Source organism: Pelobates fuscus, chromosome 9, assembly GCF_036172605.1.
Source record: "Pelobates fuscus isolate aPelFus1 chromosome 9, aPelFus1.pri, whole genome shotgun sequence".
In the NCBI taxonomy this organism is placed as follows: domain Eukaryota; kingdom Metazoa; phylum Chordata; class Amphibia; order Anura; family Pelobatidae; genus Pelobates; species Pelobates fuscus.
Window position 1 is genome coordinate 48,614,528 of NC_086325.1, and position 15,949 is coordinate 48,630,476.

Genomic DNA, 15,949 nt, shown 5'->3' on the forward strand with positions numbered 1-15,949 from the left:
GGGTTGTTCTCTGCCCAAACTCCTGGTATGTTGAATAAGGACTCATCACTCCTAGGGTTTTGGCTAGTCAACGCTGTATAAAGTCGCCACTCTTCTTCCTTTGGTACGGATAATGTCATAATACCTGAAGGTCCATTAAACTTTAAGGATGTTGTTCCATTTGGTAGGAACGTAATCTGCGCTTGTAATTTAGATAGCATATCACGTCCCAGCAATTGGACTGGACATTCAGGCATATAAAGGAATTGATGTTTTACTACGTGGCCTCCCAATGTACAGAGTCGACTTTTAAGAACCGTTTTTTCAGCACTTCTTCCAGTTGCTCCTATTACAGTAATAGTCCTTCCAGATGGAGGAGCAACTAGATTAGTCACCACTGAATGTTCAGCACCAGTGTCGATCATGAACGCACTCCTTTTTCCCCCTATTGATACATCGACCATAGGCTCCGCTCGACCAAGGGGGATGGAGCCCGGTCGGTATCAATAGTCCTCCATGACCGTGTCAGCCAATCCTACAAAGTCCCTACCTTCTCTATCGCGGGACCTTTGCGCTGCTGGAAAATACCTATCTTCCCTAACACTTCCTCTGTTCCCATTGCTCCCTCTATTACCATTACTCCCTCCGGGGCCTCCTCTACCTCTCGCTCTGCCTCTAAAGTTTCCATAACCTGTCCTAGGTCTGTCTCTCTCATACTGTTCTCTTCGCGGACACTCATTTCTCCAATGCCCTTCTTCCCTACAGTATGCGCACTGATTTCTACTTAGAGGTTCCTCATTCCACTTACTATCGCCTCTATCTGGGCCCCGTCTATCTACGCCTGCGATCGCTACCGCTAGCATATCTGCCTTTCTACGCATCTTGCGCTCTTCCTCTTTCTTACTTTCTGTTTCCCTGTTCATGTATACTTTATTCGCTACCTCCATTAGTTGGGTGATAGACATACCTGCAAACCCTTCTAACTTCTGTAGCTTGCGCTTAATATCTCCGTAAGCTTAGCTGACAAAGGCGGAGTTCACCATTCGGGAATTATCTGCGTCTTCCGGATTAAAGGGGGTATACAAGCGGTATGTCTCCAATAATCGGTCATAAAAGACACTGGGCGCTTCATCACTTTTCTGAATCACCTCAACTGTCTTCGACATATTAATGGCTTTCTTTCCTCCGGCTTTCATGCCAGCAATTATAGCGTCTCTATAGGCTCTGAGTTGAACCATATCAGCACCATTTACATTCCAGTCGGGATCGGTGTTAGGATAATGTGTTGCGGCCCATGCTGCTGGATTGGCTTGATTCAAAGCACGGGCTCTATCCTCTAGCGCTTTAATGGCCGCTTGATTAATCCTTGTCCTTTCCTCATTATTGAACAAAGTCATTAATAACTGCTGGCAATCAGCCCATGTCGGGTTATGTGTCTGAATTATCGAGGTGAACAGATCGGTCATAGCTTGTGGTTTCTCAGTGTACGAGGAATTGTGGGTCTTCCAATTCAAGAGATCGGTAGTCGTGAACGGGACATATACGAAGACTGGGTCAGCATGTGCCATTTGACCTGCGGCATCGATATAGGCTGACCCGGGATTCAGACGAAGAGGCATCTGATAATGTTTTAATTGTTGGGTACCGGTCAGTTGTCGGGTTAGTATGGGGCTACGTAGAGGGGCGTCAGTTAGAGGTTCAGGTCGGGGGGTAATAAAACATGAGGATGTGGGAGCTTGGTTTTGGGAAAAGTTAGTAAATAGAACACTTCGAGCCGAGCTAGAAGAAGCTTGACCGGAAGTCTGAAGTGGCGCCAAATCAGGATATTCAGATCTAATGGGGGTTGTTTCTGGTTCCGGAAGGGGAGATTTAGTACGAGAGGGGGTGGATTCTGTACTGGAGGAGGAAGCGGAAGTGGATGGGGGCAATGGGGGAAGGGGTGCAGGACTTCCTGCATTCGCGTCACTTCCTCTTAAAGGAAAGTAAGGGGGCGGCAAAGGGATCTCGGACTCAGGGGGCGTGTCCAAAATGGGCCTAACGCCAGTCCTAGTGGACAAACAAGTCCTAGCCACCATGAGGCGACATTGCTCCTCGTGGCATGTCTGAATCCATTTTGGCGAGTCATTTACGGCCTGTCTCCAACAATCAATATAAGGAAACTGCCCGTAAAGTTCAGGCCTACCCGATACAGCCACGTGTAAGCGCTGTACCAGAGTTGGATCCAAACTGCCACGTGGCGGCCATGCCGCAACCAAAGTAGGCCACTCCCTAGTACACAAAGTGACCAAACGTACAGGAGACATTTTAACCCCAAAATCACATGTTTTGAATCCCTTTTTAAAATTCTTCACCATACAACCTAAGGGATCCGGAATCGTTGACTGCGACGCGCCCATACTTATCAATGGAACGTCGTTGACAACGAATACTATGCACGCGTACTATTCAACAGTCACACCCGTTTCCTCTGGCAACAGCACCACGTGGTACGGTTACCAAGTGAAACGTACACAATAACACAATAAACACTCAGGGAATTCCCGTACACGCACAGCTGTTACACCAGTCACTAGATAATCAATATTATGCCCTTTGGCGAAACTATACAGTCACCCACGCTATAATTCTCTATATATGAATTACTCGTCTATAACACACCCCAGTAACATCGTCTTTTACAAATAGCGGTTACAGTACGGTTAGCATAGGTCAAAGCACAATTTAAGGTCACAATACAATTATTAGTGGTTATGGTGTTAAACATGCAATAGACGACAATGATTAGTACTTATATACAGTGTCAGTAAATATACAGGGTTATGGTACCGTGCACTATGATACAGCAACACACTATTAACACTCTCGCTAGACGGCTGAGCTCGCGCTATCTAACAAGATATACACTTTACTAAACAATCTTTAACACATTTACAATTCCCAACTAAACTATTGGCCAGTACCTTGAATGGACTACCTAAAACTATGTACACCCGTTTTGGTTAGCCACACTGCCCAAGCACCACATATAGCGAGCTAGAGGACCGAATTTACACAGACGCCTCTTAGTCGATTACTATCAAAAATCTAGTGGGTTCCAAATTTACACGCCTTCCCACTTAGCCAAGATAGGTTGAGAGCTAGCGAACCGAATTTACACAGACGCCGCTTAGTCTCCCGGTCCCTCCGACCTAGCGAACAAAATATACACCCTAGAACGCTAGTCTAGACAAGACACCGGTGTCCGGCTAGGGCTATTTACACCAGAACCCCGCCTGACTAACAAAATCAAACGGTCTGACTAAAGAGCGTTCGATCGAGCGGTGCGCCTTCGCTCCTTCCCTCCGACAGAGGGGGCAGATTCCATACACAAATAACCCCTTATGGGCCTACCACACAATCGGTATACCCGTAGTGGGTCTGCCGTCTAAAACAGCAGTTGTCTTATCTCCTCGTTCCTGAACCTGAGTTCACACTCATCGACGGGGACACCCCAGCACTTCTTACGTAGAGGCAGATGATCTCCTGGACAACAGACCAGTGGCGCCGAGACGAAGGGAGGTCCACGCAGAAGTTCAGGGGTGCAGCCGTAGAGAACGTGGGCAAAGATAGACCGTCTCACGCCTCTGCCTCTCAGCTACCGTTGAACGATGAGCTTCCCGGCCAATGCACCAAATGATACCGGAGAAACTGACGGAAGCAAAGCACAGAGAGATGGACACAGGTTTCTTCAGGAAGGAAGAGATTCTTTATTGGATCACCGATCGGGACTCAGAGGGACTAATGTCACCAAAAATACAGCAAGTTCTGAGCCCCGGACAATAGTGCAGGCTCCTTATATAAGCACATAACTCCTCCCATAGTAAGCTCCACCCGCACATTCTCTTGACCAATCAATACAAATAAGAATTAACTTCCTGCTTGACCGCATGGCCTGTCCAGCACAATGGAGGAGGGGAATACTACATCCTGTATTCTTGCACATGCTCCGTACACTACTGATCGTATCTTGCCTCGTGCAACCAACTGATCGATACGTCAGCATATGCACGTACACATGCCACGTGGTAATCTCGGCCTACTAAATTTATTTTTACCGAGATTCCACCACAGAATGTTGTCAGTGGCAGTACTAACAAAGAGAGGGCCATGGTGCAAGGATTTCTTTAACACCCCCCCACCCCTCCTTAACACAAGGATGGCCTAAAGGTAAATCCTTAACTGTCGTACAACTCCCATGATGCTTTGCCAGCTGCGGATTTACCACTTGAAGAGCTGTATGTGGGTAGTGTCTGTGTATTTGAGTGTAAGCATGTTCTTATATGGAGTAGGTGTGTGTGACTGTAAGTGTGTAGTGTTGGTGTTTGAGTGTGGTTTGCATGCAGTTTTAGAGTCTGAATGCAGCAATTTAGTTGTATGTAGTGTTGATGTTTGAATGTAGGGGTGTGTTTGTGTGTAGTGTTGCCATTTGATTGCAGAGTTGTGTATATGTATGTAATATTGAAATTTGGCTTCAGTAGTGTATTTGTGTTGACTGTTGACAGTTACCCAATATGTAGAATTCAAGTAACCAATATAGAATACAGAAAAACCTAAACGTATTACCGGACCTTAGAATGGCTGGATTTTACATAAAATCTAATATAGATAAAAGCTTCTAAAGCAAGTTACATTCTGATTGAAAATGATACCATTATTTCCTGTGTGAGTCCCAGCCAGGGGAGGTCTGGCTGGACCTGCATGAATTGAACAATGATACTGCAAAGGCATGATCTACACACTAAAACTGCTTCATAATGCTAATGTTGTTCTGATGTCTATATTATCCATTTAAGTACACATCAAGTGCAACTAAAGAAATGTAATTTGTAATAGGTGCATGTATTAGTCCTGCTTGTTCAGTGCCTCATATGTCTAGGGTGTAACTACATTTTTATTAGTTAACGTTAACCCTTTACCAACCCTACCCCAAACCTTAACCCTACACTATCCATAACGCTAAAATAGTATTAACCCTAACCCAGCAGTAACCATTACTTACCCTAACACTAACCCTACCCCTAACCTAAAGCTAACCCTAACTCAAAGGGATTCCCTATGCTGACATTCACAGAGGGATGGGATTTTCCAGCTAAAACAGAGAGTGGTCTGTTATTGCCATCTACTCGGTGATTGCAGCATGAGAGAAAGATCTCTCTCTCTTGCTGGAGCTTCGGCAAGCTGTCTCTGCTGAATCCATAGTGATCGGTGCTGGGCAGTTGGCATAGTCCACCGCGAATCACAATCGGCAGGCGGTCATGCAGGGAGACCCTGTTTGCATCATTTCAGACCCTGTTGATATCTTTGGGGACGGGGCTGGCTCAGAACGGATTAATACCTGGTTCTCCCTGGTGTGAGCAGGAATTAAACCCAAAGAATGTCCTAATGTGAATAATAATAGTAAGCAAATGTATACAAACAACAAATGCATTATCGATCCTCATAAATTCTACCATTACAGTTGTGTTTCCTAGAGTAATATAAGAATATTGAGTTGCTATACCAAAATAAAATGAGGCAAATTTAGAACCCCATTCTAAAAGCATTCATGCATTCTATAATTTAAATCTAAAAAACACAGATAATTTATTTTTGTAATTACCATGATTCTAGGTATAATTTGGTAGCCTAATCCGTGAGCATGATACTAAAATTTTAATAACATACCTTTTTTAGTTTTTGTTTTTCATAGTCTCCCTATTGGAAAGTGCAGAAAATGTTATCTATATATAGCGTGCAGATTTGCGTTAATTGGGAGAAAAACCTATGCAAAAACAGGTATTTTCCACCTGTCAGTCAATTCTTGACAATGGACCTACAAGGCAGAGCAGAAAGCCCTCCTGGTAGCTCTCTAACGATCACTGCTAGTACAGGCTAGGGAGTGTAATAACTGGCAAAGAAACAAGTGTGTCGGCATTACACAGGAGGTCTGCCCAGCTAGGGGAAGCATCCCAAAGGGCAGACCAAAGGTGGATATTACAAGAAGAGTACCACCCACAAAGACATAAAATAGCAGCACCGGAGCGGAGGATGGTGGCTCAAAAATTTACATGGAATACATCATGTATCTTTGTGATGAATTGTTAAAACTTGCACATGTATACTTGTTGGGTTCACAGAATATGTTGGACATTTGATTTATTTATTGTGGTATAATTCTTATATTTATAAAACGTTACATGGTTACATAGCTGAAAAGAGATGTGCATTCACCAAGTTCATCCTTTCTAACTCTAAAACTTTGTATAGGTTAATAGTTAGACAGTTATCAATTAGCACATTACAATTACAATCAGGAGAAGTCAGACTTGATGAAGATTGTCAATCTGTAGAAGAACTATCAACAAACAGTACACCTGGATCATGGCAGAGAATTGGTCAAGGGTTGGACGTGCAGAATGTCCAGGTGAAGTATAGATTGAGCAGTGCTGAACAAGTTCAAAGTTTGAGATGGAAGCCCAGTTCCCGTAAAAAAAAAAAAATATCCGAACTGAAATCCAGGCTGGGTGGACAGGTTTGACAGTGGAGGTGCAGAGAGAGAATAACATTCTCACTGCTCTATCTACGCATGTGTGGTCCAAAATATGAGCTGGGCAATAATGACATATTTGGAAACCATTTTGACTCACTGTGACGCCCATACAGGCGTGGTGGGCTGCAATCTCATATTATTATTGTTACCATCTATATAGCACAACAGGCTGCTCTTTTTACAGTCATAGTATGGGGATATTTTACAAGTAATCAAGATATAAAATAATGTTGGCTGAGACAAGAGGTGAGAAAGGCCCTGTTCAAATAAGCCTACAATCTATGAGGATGAGTTAAAGTAACACAAGAAGAAGAACATAAACTAGTAAAGTTGGCGTATAGAAAAACCAAAGAGAGGAATGTGAGAGAGTAGACTGGACTATGGAAGAGACTAGTTGTGTGACGAGCAACTGAAATGAGAGGTACCATCTTTTGTGGCTTAAAGTAGAATCAGATGAATTGGGAGTACTGCAGCCATCCTGATATTGGCAGGATTTTTGGGTCATGTCCACCTATCCCAGCTTAGTTTTGGAAACCTGTCCCCAACAAGCATAGTGCCTGTGCAAAATTATATGCGCTCAGTCTATGCTCAGGGCATTAGCAGGCTGACCTGAATGATGGTCAGGAAGCCTGGAGTGAGTTCACGTCAGGATGACCTGCCAATCCTTTGGAAAGACCTGCGCCCTCTTTGGGGAGGGGGGTGTCCACCCATTTGGGTGGCACTAGTGATGCAATCATTTGTGCAGGCCTGCCCTTCCCTCCCGCTACCCCACACCAGTATCTCGATACACAGGATTTGGAAGGTTCATTGCAGGAATAAAGCAGCAGCAATGCATTGTGCAGGGCTTTTGCTGTCCTCAGCAGTTTTGTACATGTACTGGTCCAGAATCTTAAAGGGAAGCATTGGCTGCTGGTGATTGGTTGAGAAAGTTAGTCGTGTCTATTTATACCTATGTATGAGTGTGCACTATGAGTCCTTTTGTTTATTGACTTTTCTTTTTTTTGTAACTTTGTAAAACTCAACAAAAATATATCGACTGCAAAAAAAGGAAAATTAAGCCAAAATTACGCATTAAAATCAAATGACTCATATTATCTTTTCCAATGCAGTTATTTTCACAAAATGTTAAATTGACTTAAAATTAATTTTGAATTACCAACAATTAATTTTAATTTTAAATTTAAGTTTAATGACTATCCCTGTAAATGTTCCAGTGCTTGTCACTGTGCAACTTGGCATTAGGAGCTTTTGAAAACACCTGGTGCTAAAAGGGTTAAAGAATTGCCCATGTGACGCTGGAATTCCACAGACCATTGCACTGACCTGTCACTGTGCCTTGCAGTGAGTGTGCCTGCTGTTCCACTTTGGCTGCCTCCATACATGGTAGTTAATGACTGAGAGTTGTGATGACACTCATCTGACACTCCAGCCGGGAGGGGGCCCGCTCAGCACAGCTGCCAGCCACATAGTCTAAGTCTTGGGTTTCATTCGTTGTTAATTCCCCCAGAGCTCCAGTCATGGAAGAACAAGATCAGACAGACCCTGGGTTCCATCCGGACAATGGGAAAATTGACATGTCTCTGGGTAGGTCACACTTAATAGAAATTTTCTGTCCCACAAACCAGACGTTCTAATGTTCTGGCACAAGTGTAGCCTGCATACGGAACCTTTTATGAAGTTATGGCTACTTTAGTGCCAGTTTAATATTAGTCAATGGTGTTTGATGGGGAATATTTATATCAGCACTTGTTGGATACAATAATTGCATAATGGATATTTATCAAGAAAGTCCGCTACTTATTGAAGTTGGTAAAACACTACTTAAAAAATTTCTCTGGAATAGGTTTTGTTTTTTGTTTGTTTTTTTTAGTTCATTCGCTAAATACTGAAAAGTGGTGAATTGAGAACTAAATTCCAAAATTTAACCTAAAATAGCTATATTGTGATTATATCTGACTTGGAATTTTCAAAATGAGATATATTGCTACATTTTGCTGTGTTATTTTTAAATTCAGTTTAGTGAATTAACCTCTGCTTTAAGACATATTATTAAACTATAATAAACAAAAGCTAGTCTTTAAAGGGATAGTCTTAGCCGGTACACACCCAGAGCACTGGAGTGTAGTGGTTATGCTACATCAGTGGTTATGTAACATTTGGCACTCCAGATGTTGTGGACTACATCTCCCACAATGCTTGTACAGCCATAATGTTGGCAAAGCATTGTGGGAGATGTAGTCCTATACATCTTGAGTGCCTACCCTGTGCTACAGTGCTACATATAGGCTTTGGGTAACATCCCATTGTTTTTTTTTATCAACTTTGTAAGGCAGTATGCTGGAAGCAGGAAAAACTCAGACTTTTGTAATTTTGGTAACAATCGACTTGACAAAAAAAAAAAGGGAGGGAGCATCCCACAGATTAGTAACAGCACTACTCTGGGCTGTTGTGGTTAAGTTGCACCTTTAATAATTACATTTATAATAATCAAGGCCTACTAAAAATGTTTATAGAGCTCAGCAGAGAGGCTGTGATGTGTCTAAACACTTTTAGGCATCATTGTAAATACTGTGGCCAGACAGCTACATGGCCTGCTGCTACCTTTCATCCTCCATAACTCCTTGCCAGCCCATCTGCCATAATTCCAACAAATAAAACATTAGAGACACAGCAGTCGAAAATTAAATGGACGTGAGCAGTTGCACTCCCAGATCATATGAGGTTCAGCGTAGTATTGTGTAGTATGTTTTGTTCCAAAAATTTTTTAGTACCGAGTCTAATCTTTCCTAACTGGCAGACTGGCATTGATAATGTAGAATCAAAATATATATAGATCTATTCATTTTTTGTTTTGTTCTATATTTTGGAATGATTAATTTAAGTCTTTTACTTCTTGACCCTTGGTGCTCATATAGTGTAACACTCTGAGAGTTTCATTATTCTCAAAGCATTTTTAAGTGAACAGTTGATAAAGTCTGTGATCACACACATTTACATGTGATGTTGGCACCTGTTTTATATCATAAATCAAATGTTGGAAGATTGAGCATTAAAGTATTTATAGATATACTGATGTAATGCTTTATCATCATATGTATACTTTTATATATATCTTTGTAAACTCGAGAAAAAGTAGAGCAGGACACATGTTAATAGATGTGTTGATGGAAATAATTTGTGCTATTAGACAGTTTTCTGTTTATTGTTTATTTCATTCTTTCATTGGATTCTGGCATGGCATTTATCTTTCGGATGTAGTTATATCAGAATAGTAAAAGTCTTCTAGTCCATTCTGGAAGACAAATTGGTGGATGTTACAGGGGCTACAGACATAGCAAATATCCAATCAGGATTGGGTTCACAAAGAACAGATTAAAAGAATAGTGCAGGCAAAAAAATATACATCAAAGAGTACCTCCTTTTACAGAGGAATGTGTATACCAGAGTGTCTTTTAAACAAATACAATAATTGTCAAGCTGCTCAAAACACTAATGTGGAAATATCCTCTATTCCACAAGAACAAAGTTTAAAATTATAAGTGCGGTGTGAGTGACAAAGAACTTATACCAGTAAGTGGAGCGCTTTAACACATATAGCTTACCAAAATGGTCAAAATGATCTTTCATTCAATGATGGTGTGCAAGGTAAATATCGAGAAAATAAATATATAAAGGGTACAATATAGTGCAGATGGTTTCAGGATAATAGTAAAATATAACACAATTGGTGGTATCTTAAAAAATGGAACACTCACATTTAAAGGAGCCTGTATATGAGAACACTGGCTCCGTATTATGGCTTGTGTGCTTATTTGGGGTAGCACAGCCCGTCTGCTTCAATGTGGGGTATTCCTCAAAAGAAAAGAATGGGAGAAGCAGACCAAAGTGTTCTCATATACAGGCTCCTTTAAATGTGAGTGTTCCATTTTTTAAGATACCACCAATTGTGTTATATTTTACTATTATCATGAAACCATCTGCACTATATTGTACCCTTTATATATATATATATTTTTTCTCGAAATGTACCTTGCACACCATCATTGAATGAAAGATCATTTTGACCATTTTGGTAAGCTATATGTGTTAAAGCGCTCCACTTACTGGTATAAGTTCTTTGTCACTTACACCGCACTTATCATTTAAAAAAAATATACAGTTTAAATCTCAGAAGGCCACTTAGCAAACAAATGTGGGGATATGGTCACAAAATACGGCCCTACTGTGTTAAACCCACCACTTCATCCAAGTAACTTTTGGGATTCTATGATGAAGTGGTGGACTTAGTACGGTAAAGCCTTTATGTGAACATACCTCCATATTTGTTTACTAAGATAGGTCATTTAAGTATTAAGTAGTATTAATTCTAAGATTTAAAACTATATTTTTGGGGCTTCTGCACTGTTCCACTAAAAGAACATGAATCAATTGACTTTCTTTTTTTTTTTTTAAACTAGCAAACACATTAAAACAAATATACAAACCAAAATAAAGCAAGAGAAACTACTAAAGTACTAAAAACTAAAGCACTAAAGTATGTTATAAATATTTATACACTAATCAGCCACAACATCAAAGCCCTTAATAGGTGAAGTGAATAACATTGATTGTAATGTTACAATGACACCTGTCAAGGGGTGGGATAAATTAGGAAGCACGTGAACAGTCAGCTCTTGAATTCCATGTGTTGGGAGCAGGAAAAATGGGCAAGTGAAAAGATCTGAGTGACTTCACAAGGGCCACAAAGTGATGGCTAGACAACTGGACCAGAGCATCTCCAAAACAGCAAGTCTTGTGGCATGTTCCCAGTATGCAGGTATGAAGGTCACCTGGTCTAATGAATCATGTATGCTTTTAGATCAGGTGTATAACCGGGTATGTGTGTGTCATTTATATTGGTAGGAGATGGCAGAAGAATACACTATGGGAAAAAAGGACTGTTGAGGCAACGTCATGCTCTGGGCAAGGTTCTGCTGGTTCTGGTATTCATGTGAATGTTACTTTGACACGAACAACCTACCTAGAGATTGTTGCACACCACGTACATCCCTTTATGGCAATGTGGTTCCTGATGGCAATTGCCTCTTTCAGAAGGATAATGCACCTTTCCACACTGCAAAACATGTTCAGGAATGGTTTGAGGAACATGACAAAGAGTTCAAGTTGTTGCCTTGGCTTCCAAATTCCCTAGCTTTCAATCCATTTGAGCATCTGTGGGATGTTATGGAACAATAAATCCGATCCACAGAGGCTCCACCTCGCAACCTGCAGGACTTAAAGGATCTGCTGTTAATGACTTGGTTTCAGATACAACATTTTCAAAGGTCTTGTGGAGCCCATGCCTCGACGCATAAAAGCTATTTTGGCAGCACGAGGGGAACTTACACGATATTAGGCTGACAGTTTTAATGTTGTGGCGGATCAGTGCAAATTTATTGTAAACTTTTTAAAATTGCATGTTTGGATACACCTTTTAATTAGAGGAGTTTAATCAGCCTCCCTCTTACCCAGCCATCTCAGTTTCAGACCAGTCCAATATTGACAGAAACAGGAGCAGGAGAGAAACTTGGTACCAAAGCCTTCTCTGCATGGATCACAGTGATCAGACTCCCTCTCTTCTCCCATGTCAGGCTGTTGCAGAGTTGTAGAGATCTTTCAACTGCAAAGGTGTAAATTTGTCAGACATGCCCAATGCGCCTTTTCAGCATTCCTAGGGATAGGACACTGACTGAATAGATCAATGTCCCCCATTACATGGGTGTGGAAAGCATAGGAAAGAAGAAGCAGGTAAACATATGAAGAAAAAAAAACATATATACCTGTTTTTTTCTGTTTGCTGTTTGCTCTTTGCAGGGTGAGGTAATTGTCTCATTCAAAGTTAAAGTCTCAAAGTTAGGCATGTCTCTTGAATCTGTATTTTCTATATATTTTGGTCTGTAGAGCAGCATCACTAGTAATAAATGCATGTTCTAGGTGTGCCCCCCAATTCACCTTTTTTCCCCCTAGGAATAGGCGTATCAACAGTATTAAAAAGGGCAACTTTTTATCACATAAGCAATGCTTTAGCTTTCTAAATTACCTTGATCAAGTACACTACCTTTAAGGAAGTTGGCTATATCCAATAGTGGGGTACTGGCTAGTTTGCCAACGTGTTGGGAGCTTGCTTTCTCCTTCTGCTTGTGTGCTGGAGACATTGCTGATATAGGATTGCAAACAAGGCAATAATACCAATGGATGGTAAATCCCATTCAATATTAAGTGCTATGTGTTCTGTAAAATATTTTGCTGTCAGTATCACATGTAGCCACAAGTATCCGTTTAAAAACTAAATTTTTGGTTGCTTAGACTCATTTGCAACTAGTATCACACACTGAGATTGAGAGGAAGCACTGTAACTCCGATACATAATGCAGTCACTTTTTAGTATAAAATGTATACACATCTGAAAAGTATTTTTTTTTTATCAAAATGGAATCCATGTCTTAATAGGTTGTTTTGATCCATTGTGGTATATTTACATTCTTTAATTAAAGCACCACAACCACTACAGTTTATAATAGACTATATATATATATATATATATATATATATATATATATATATATATATATATAAAATATCTTATAGGCGCCATCTTTATGTGTTTTACTATACTGTTTTCAAGCAGTTTGATGAATACCCAACACCCACAGTCCACCTCCTACAACATCTGGGTTACATAAAACGCATTATCCATCTAAAATTTCTGAGAGGGTAAAATGTGTTTGGCCTCTCTGAATCTTCATTCATAATGGCATTGGTGAATTGACACAAGATTTGAACTATTACATAAAGACAATAATACTATGTAGGCTATATTTGCCTAGAGTATATCTGGTTTACTAGGGCCGTATGCCTATATATTATGGATGAGGGAATAAAGGATCACCTGTCACTTAACGTGAGGACACTATTAGTGATAAAGATAGGATTCCAATTTTTTACCTTATCAAGGGATTTAAATTGGGTTGGAATGGCCATCAAGCCATCAGCTTACCAACGGCACCTCCAACACTTTAGCATGAGTCCCGGAATCATGATGTCTATGGCACAGCAAACATTTTAATTTGGTTATCAGAGCAAAGAAAAAACTAAACTGTTGTGTTTTGCTTGTTTACTGTGTGTGATTACGCTGTTTGATTTCTTTTTCTGCGCTAACTACAGCATGCATTTGAATGAGACTTCAAAGAGCTGAAAGCCTTTGATGTTTTATTAACAGCTACATGTGTTTAAGTTGTAGCACATTAGGCTTGGGACGAGTCGTCATCTTACTGAATAAAAATGAAACAGCTTGTGATTTAAATGCAAGAACTGAAATCTATATATATATATATATGGCTTATAAGAGAACCTGACCTAATAGCCATGTGCAGGTACAGCCCATGTGTGAAAATAGCGTAAAGGCCTCTGATTTTTATTTTATTTTTTATGGGTTATTTCTCATTTGATCACATGATTCAGATCTACATGTGCTACTATACAGATCATTTCATAATACTGAAGTATGTCCCATGAAGAAACTTAGAACAGGCAGGGCTACCCATTAAGGACTGAAAGTTGTCAAGATTGAAAAAAAATAGTTTACATAATCAAACTTCACCTGCATTTGCAAGTATCTTACCTACAAAAAAGCAAATATCATTCCGTAGAATCTGGTGTCTGGTTTAAAATCATTCATTCTCATGTGTATAGGATTCTTGTATTTACCAAACACAGATTGGATATCTACTAGATGTGTCCTGGAACCAGACTCATTTTCAAAATAAATAAACCGGCCTTTTGCACTTGAACCTATTTGAATCCAGACTATTTGCTTACTGGCAAATGCCCACTATATCCCAACTCGCTTGGATGAGATATTAATATAATGATTATGAGAGGGTCCACCTTAAACCCACACTGCTCAGAAGTTTGGGGTTAAATAGACTAGTTACTGAGTACTTATTACTCTAAAAATATCTAAAAAATGTAGGGTAATCTAAGATAGACTAGTACGCAAACAAATGTGGAGTTCAGTAAAATATACTATCATCCTGAAAATGTGGGGTTCCATAAAGGTCAGTAACTATGGTTGTAAAAACCTATTTTGTCAAATATATATGTGAAAATATATACAGTTTTCACGTTTTTACAAGTCTCAGTTTGAACTAACTTTTTAGCTAATAATAGAAACAAGTCTTTATTTCAAAATGAATATGGGAGAACCATCCCGTGGAAACCACAATAGATAGCACTAAACTACGAACCCTCTCTCATCAATGAAGTGGCAGTTACATGTAACCTTATAAAAACTGGAAAGTGTTTAATCCACCATGCATCAAACAGTAGTAGATTAGTAAACTAAAACAGAACCAAGCTACCCAACTTGTGTACCTCTTGAAACAAGCTGCCCGGCATTTATACCTCCACAATCTGAGTAAAACCTCTGTATAACTCTGCATGTCTGGTCTGGTGTAATCGTGACAATTTTCAAAAAGTTTATGTAGCGATCACATAGGATCATTCAGATACTGAATAGTTAGAACCAACGGTTGACAATTGTTTGCAGAATTAGGGAGACATTTCCAAAATCCAACCCGTTTCTTGGCCAAGGAAGGGGTACGAACGTGACTAGAAAGCTATATAAAATACTCTAATCGTTAGGCAACAATAACATTTTTATGGGAATTGGCTTAGTCACTCCTAAGGTTATCCAAGCTCTGTTAAAATATATATAAATAAATATTAGGGATAACCCTCCTACACAGGGTGTTTCCATTGGTACCAAAAACATGTTGGAGATGTGGGGAGGATGACGGGACAGTAATGCACATATGGTAGGACTGTACCCTGATAGTGCCATTTTAGGATATTGTCAGAGCCTGTGGAAATTCTAGATGAGACACTGCCTTTTGCATACAAAATGTATTATTACATTCCACACCATCCCTGATAGCGAAATACAAAAAGTCAATTTTATGAAACCCTATCAACACAGCCAAGTCTTTGGTGCCTGGCCTCTGTAACTAAGATAGAGTTCCAAAATTCAGATAGCAGAGGCACTGCATGCTTATTTGATAGGGAATAGTGCAAAACACGCAGATCAATGGCAGCCATGGTGGAATTCTTGACGAGGAGGGTTGCTGGGATGAGTGGTTTGGGGGGTGGGGGGGGGAAGCATGCCTTCTATATTTCTATTTCTTCTTTCATTTTACTTTTGGTTTGATCAACAATTCTCAGTTCTCTGCTTGACTATGCATTTCTTTTTCTGATATCGCTATATCGTTCTCTAACGATGACCACCAAGGGAGAGTTGAGAGGGACACAGGTTGGGACAGGAGTAGTCCTTACTATGTGAAGCAACCCGAAAACTTACTTGGAATT

The 15,949-nt window shown here is 40.3% G+C and overlaps 1 protein-coding gene across 3 annotated transcripts in view; it reads left to right on the plus strand.

Moving 5' to 3' along the window:
• Positions 1-7,997: 7,997 nt before the first annotated feature.
• LOC134572754 (UAP56-interacting factor-like) overlaps positions 7,998-15,949 on the plus strand; it is a 34,180-nt gene continuing 26,228 nt past the window's right edge. Inside the window, exon 1 of one of the 3 annotated variants that reach the window (XM_063431919.1) lies at positions 7,998-8,131. In XM_063431919.1, coding sequence (XP_063287989.1) covers positions 8,065-8,131 — 67 coding nt within the window. In that variant the 5' untranslated portion in view covers positions 7,998-8,064. The remainder of the gene's footprint in view (positions 8,132-15,949) is intronic. The other 2 variants (XM_063431917.1, XM_063431918.1) reach the window with 2 other exon arrangements.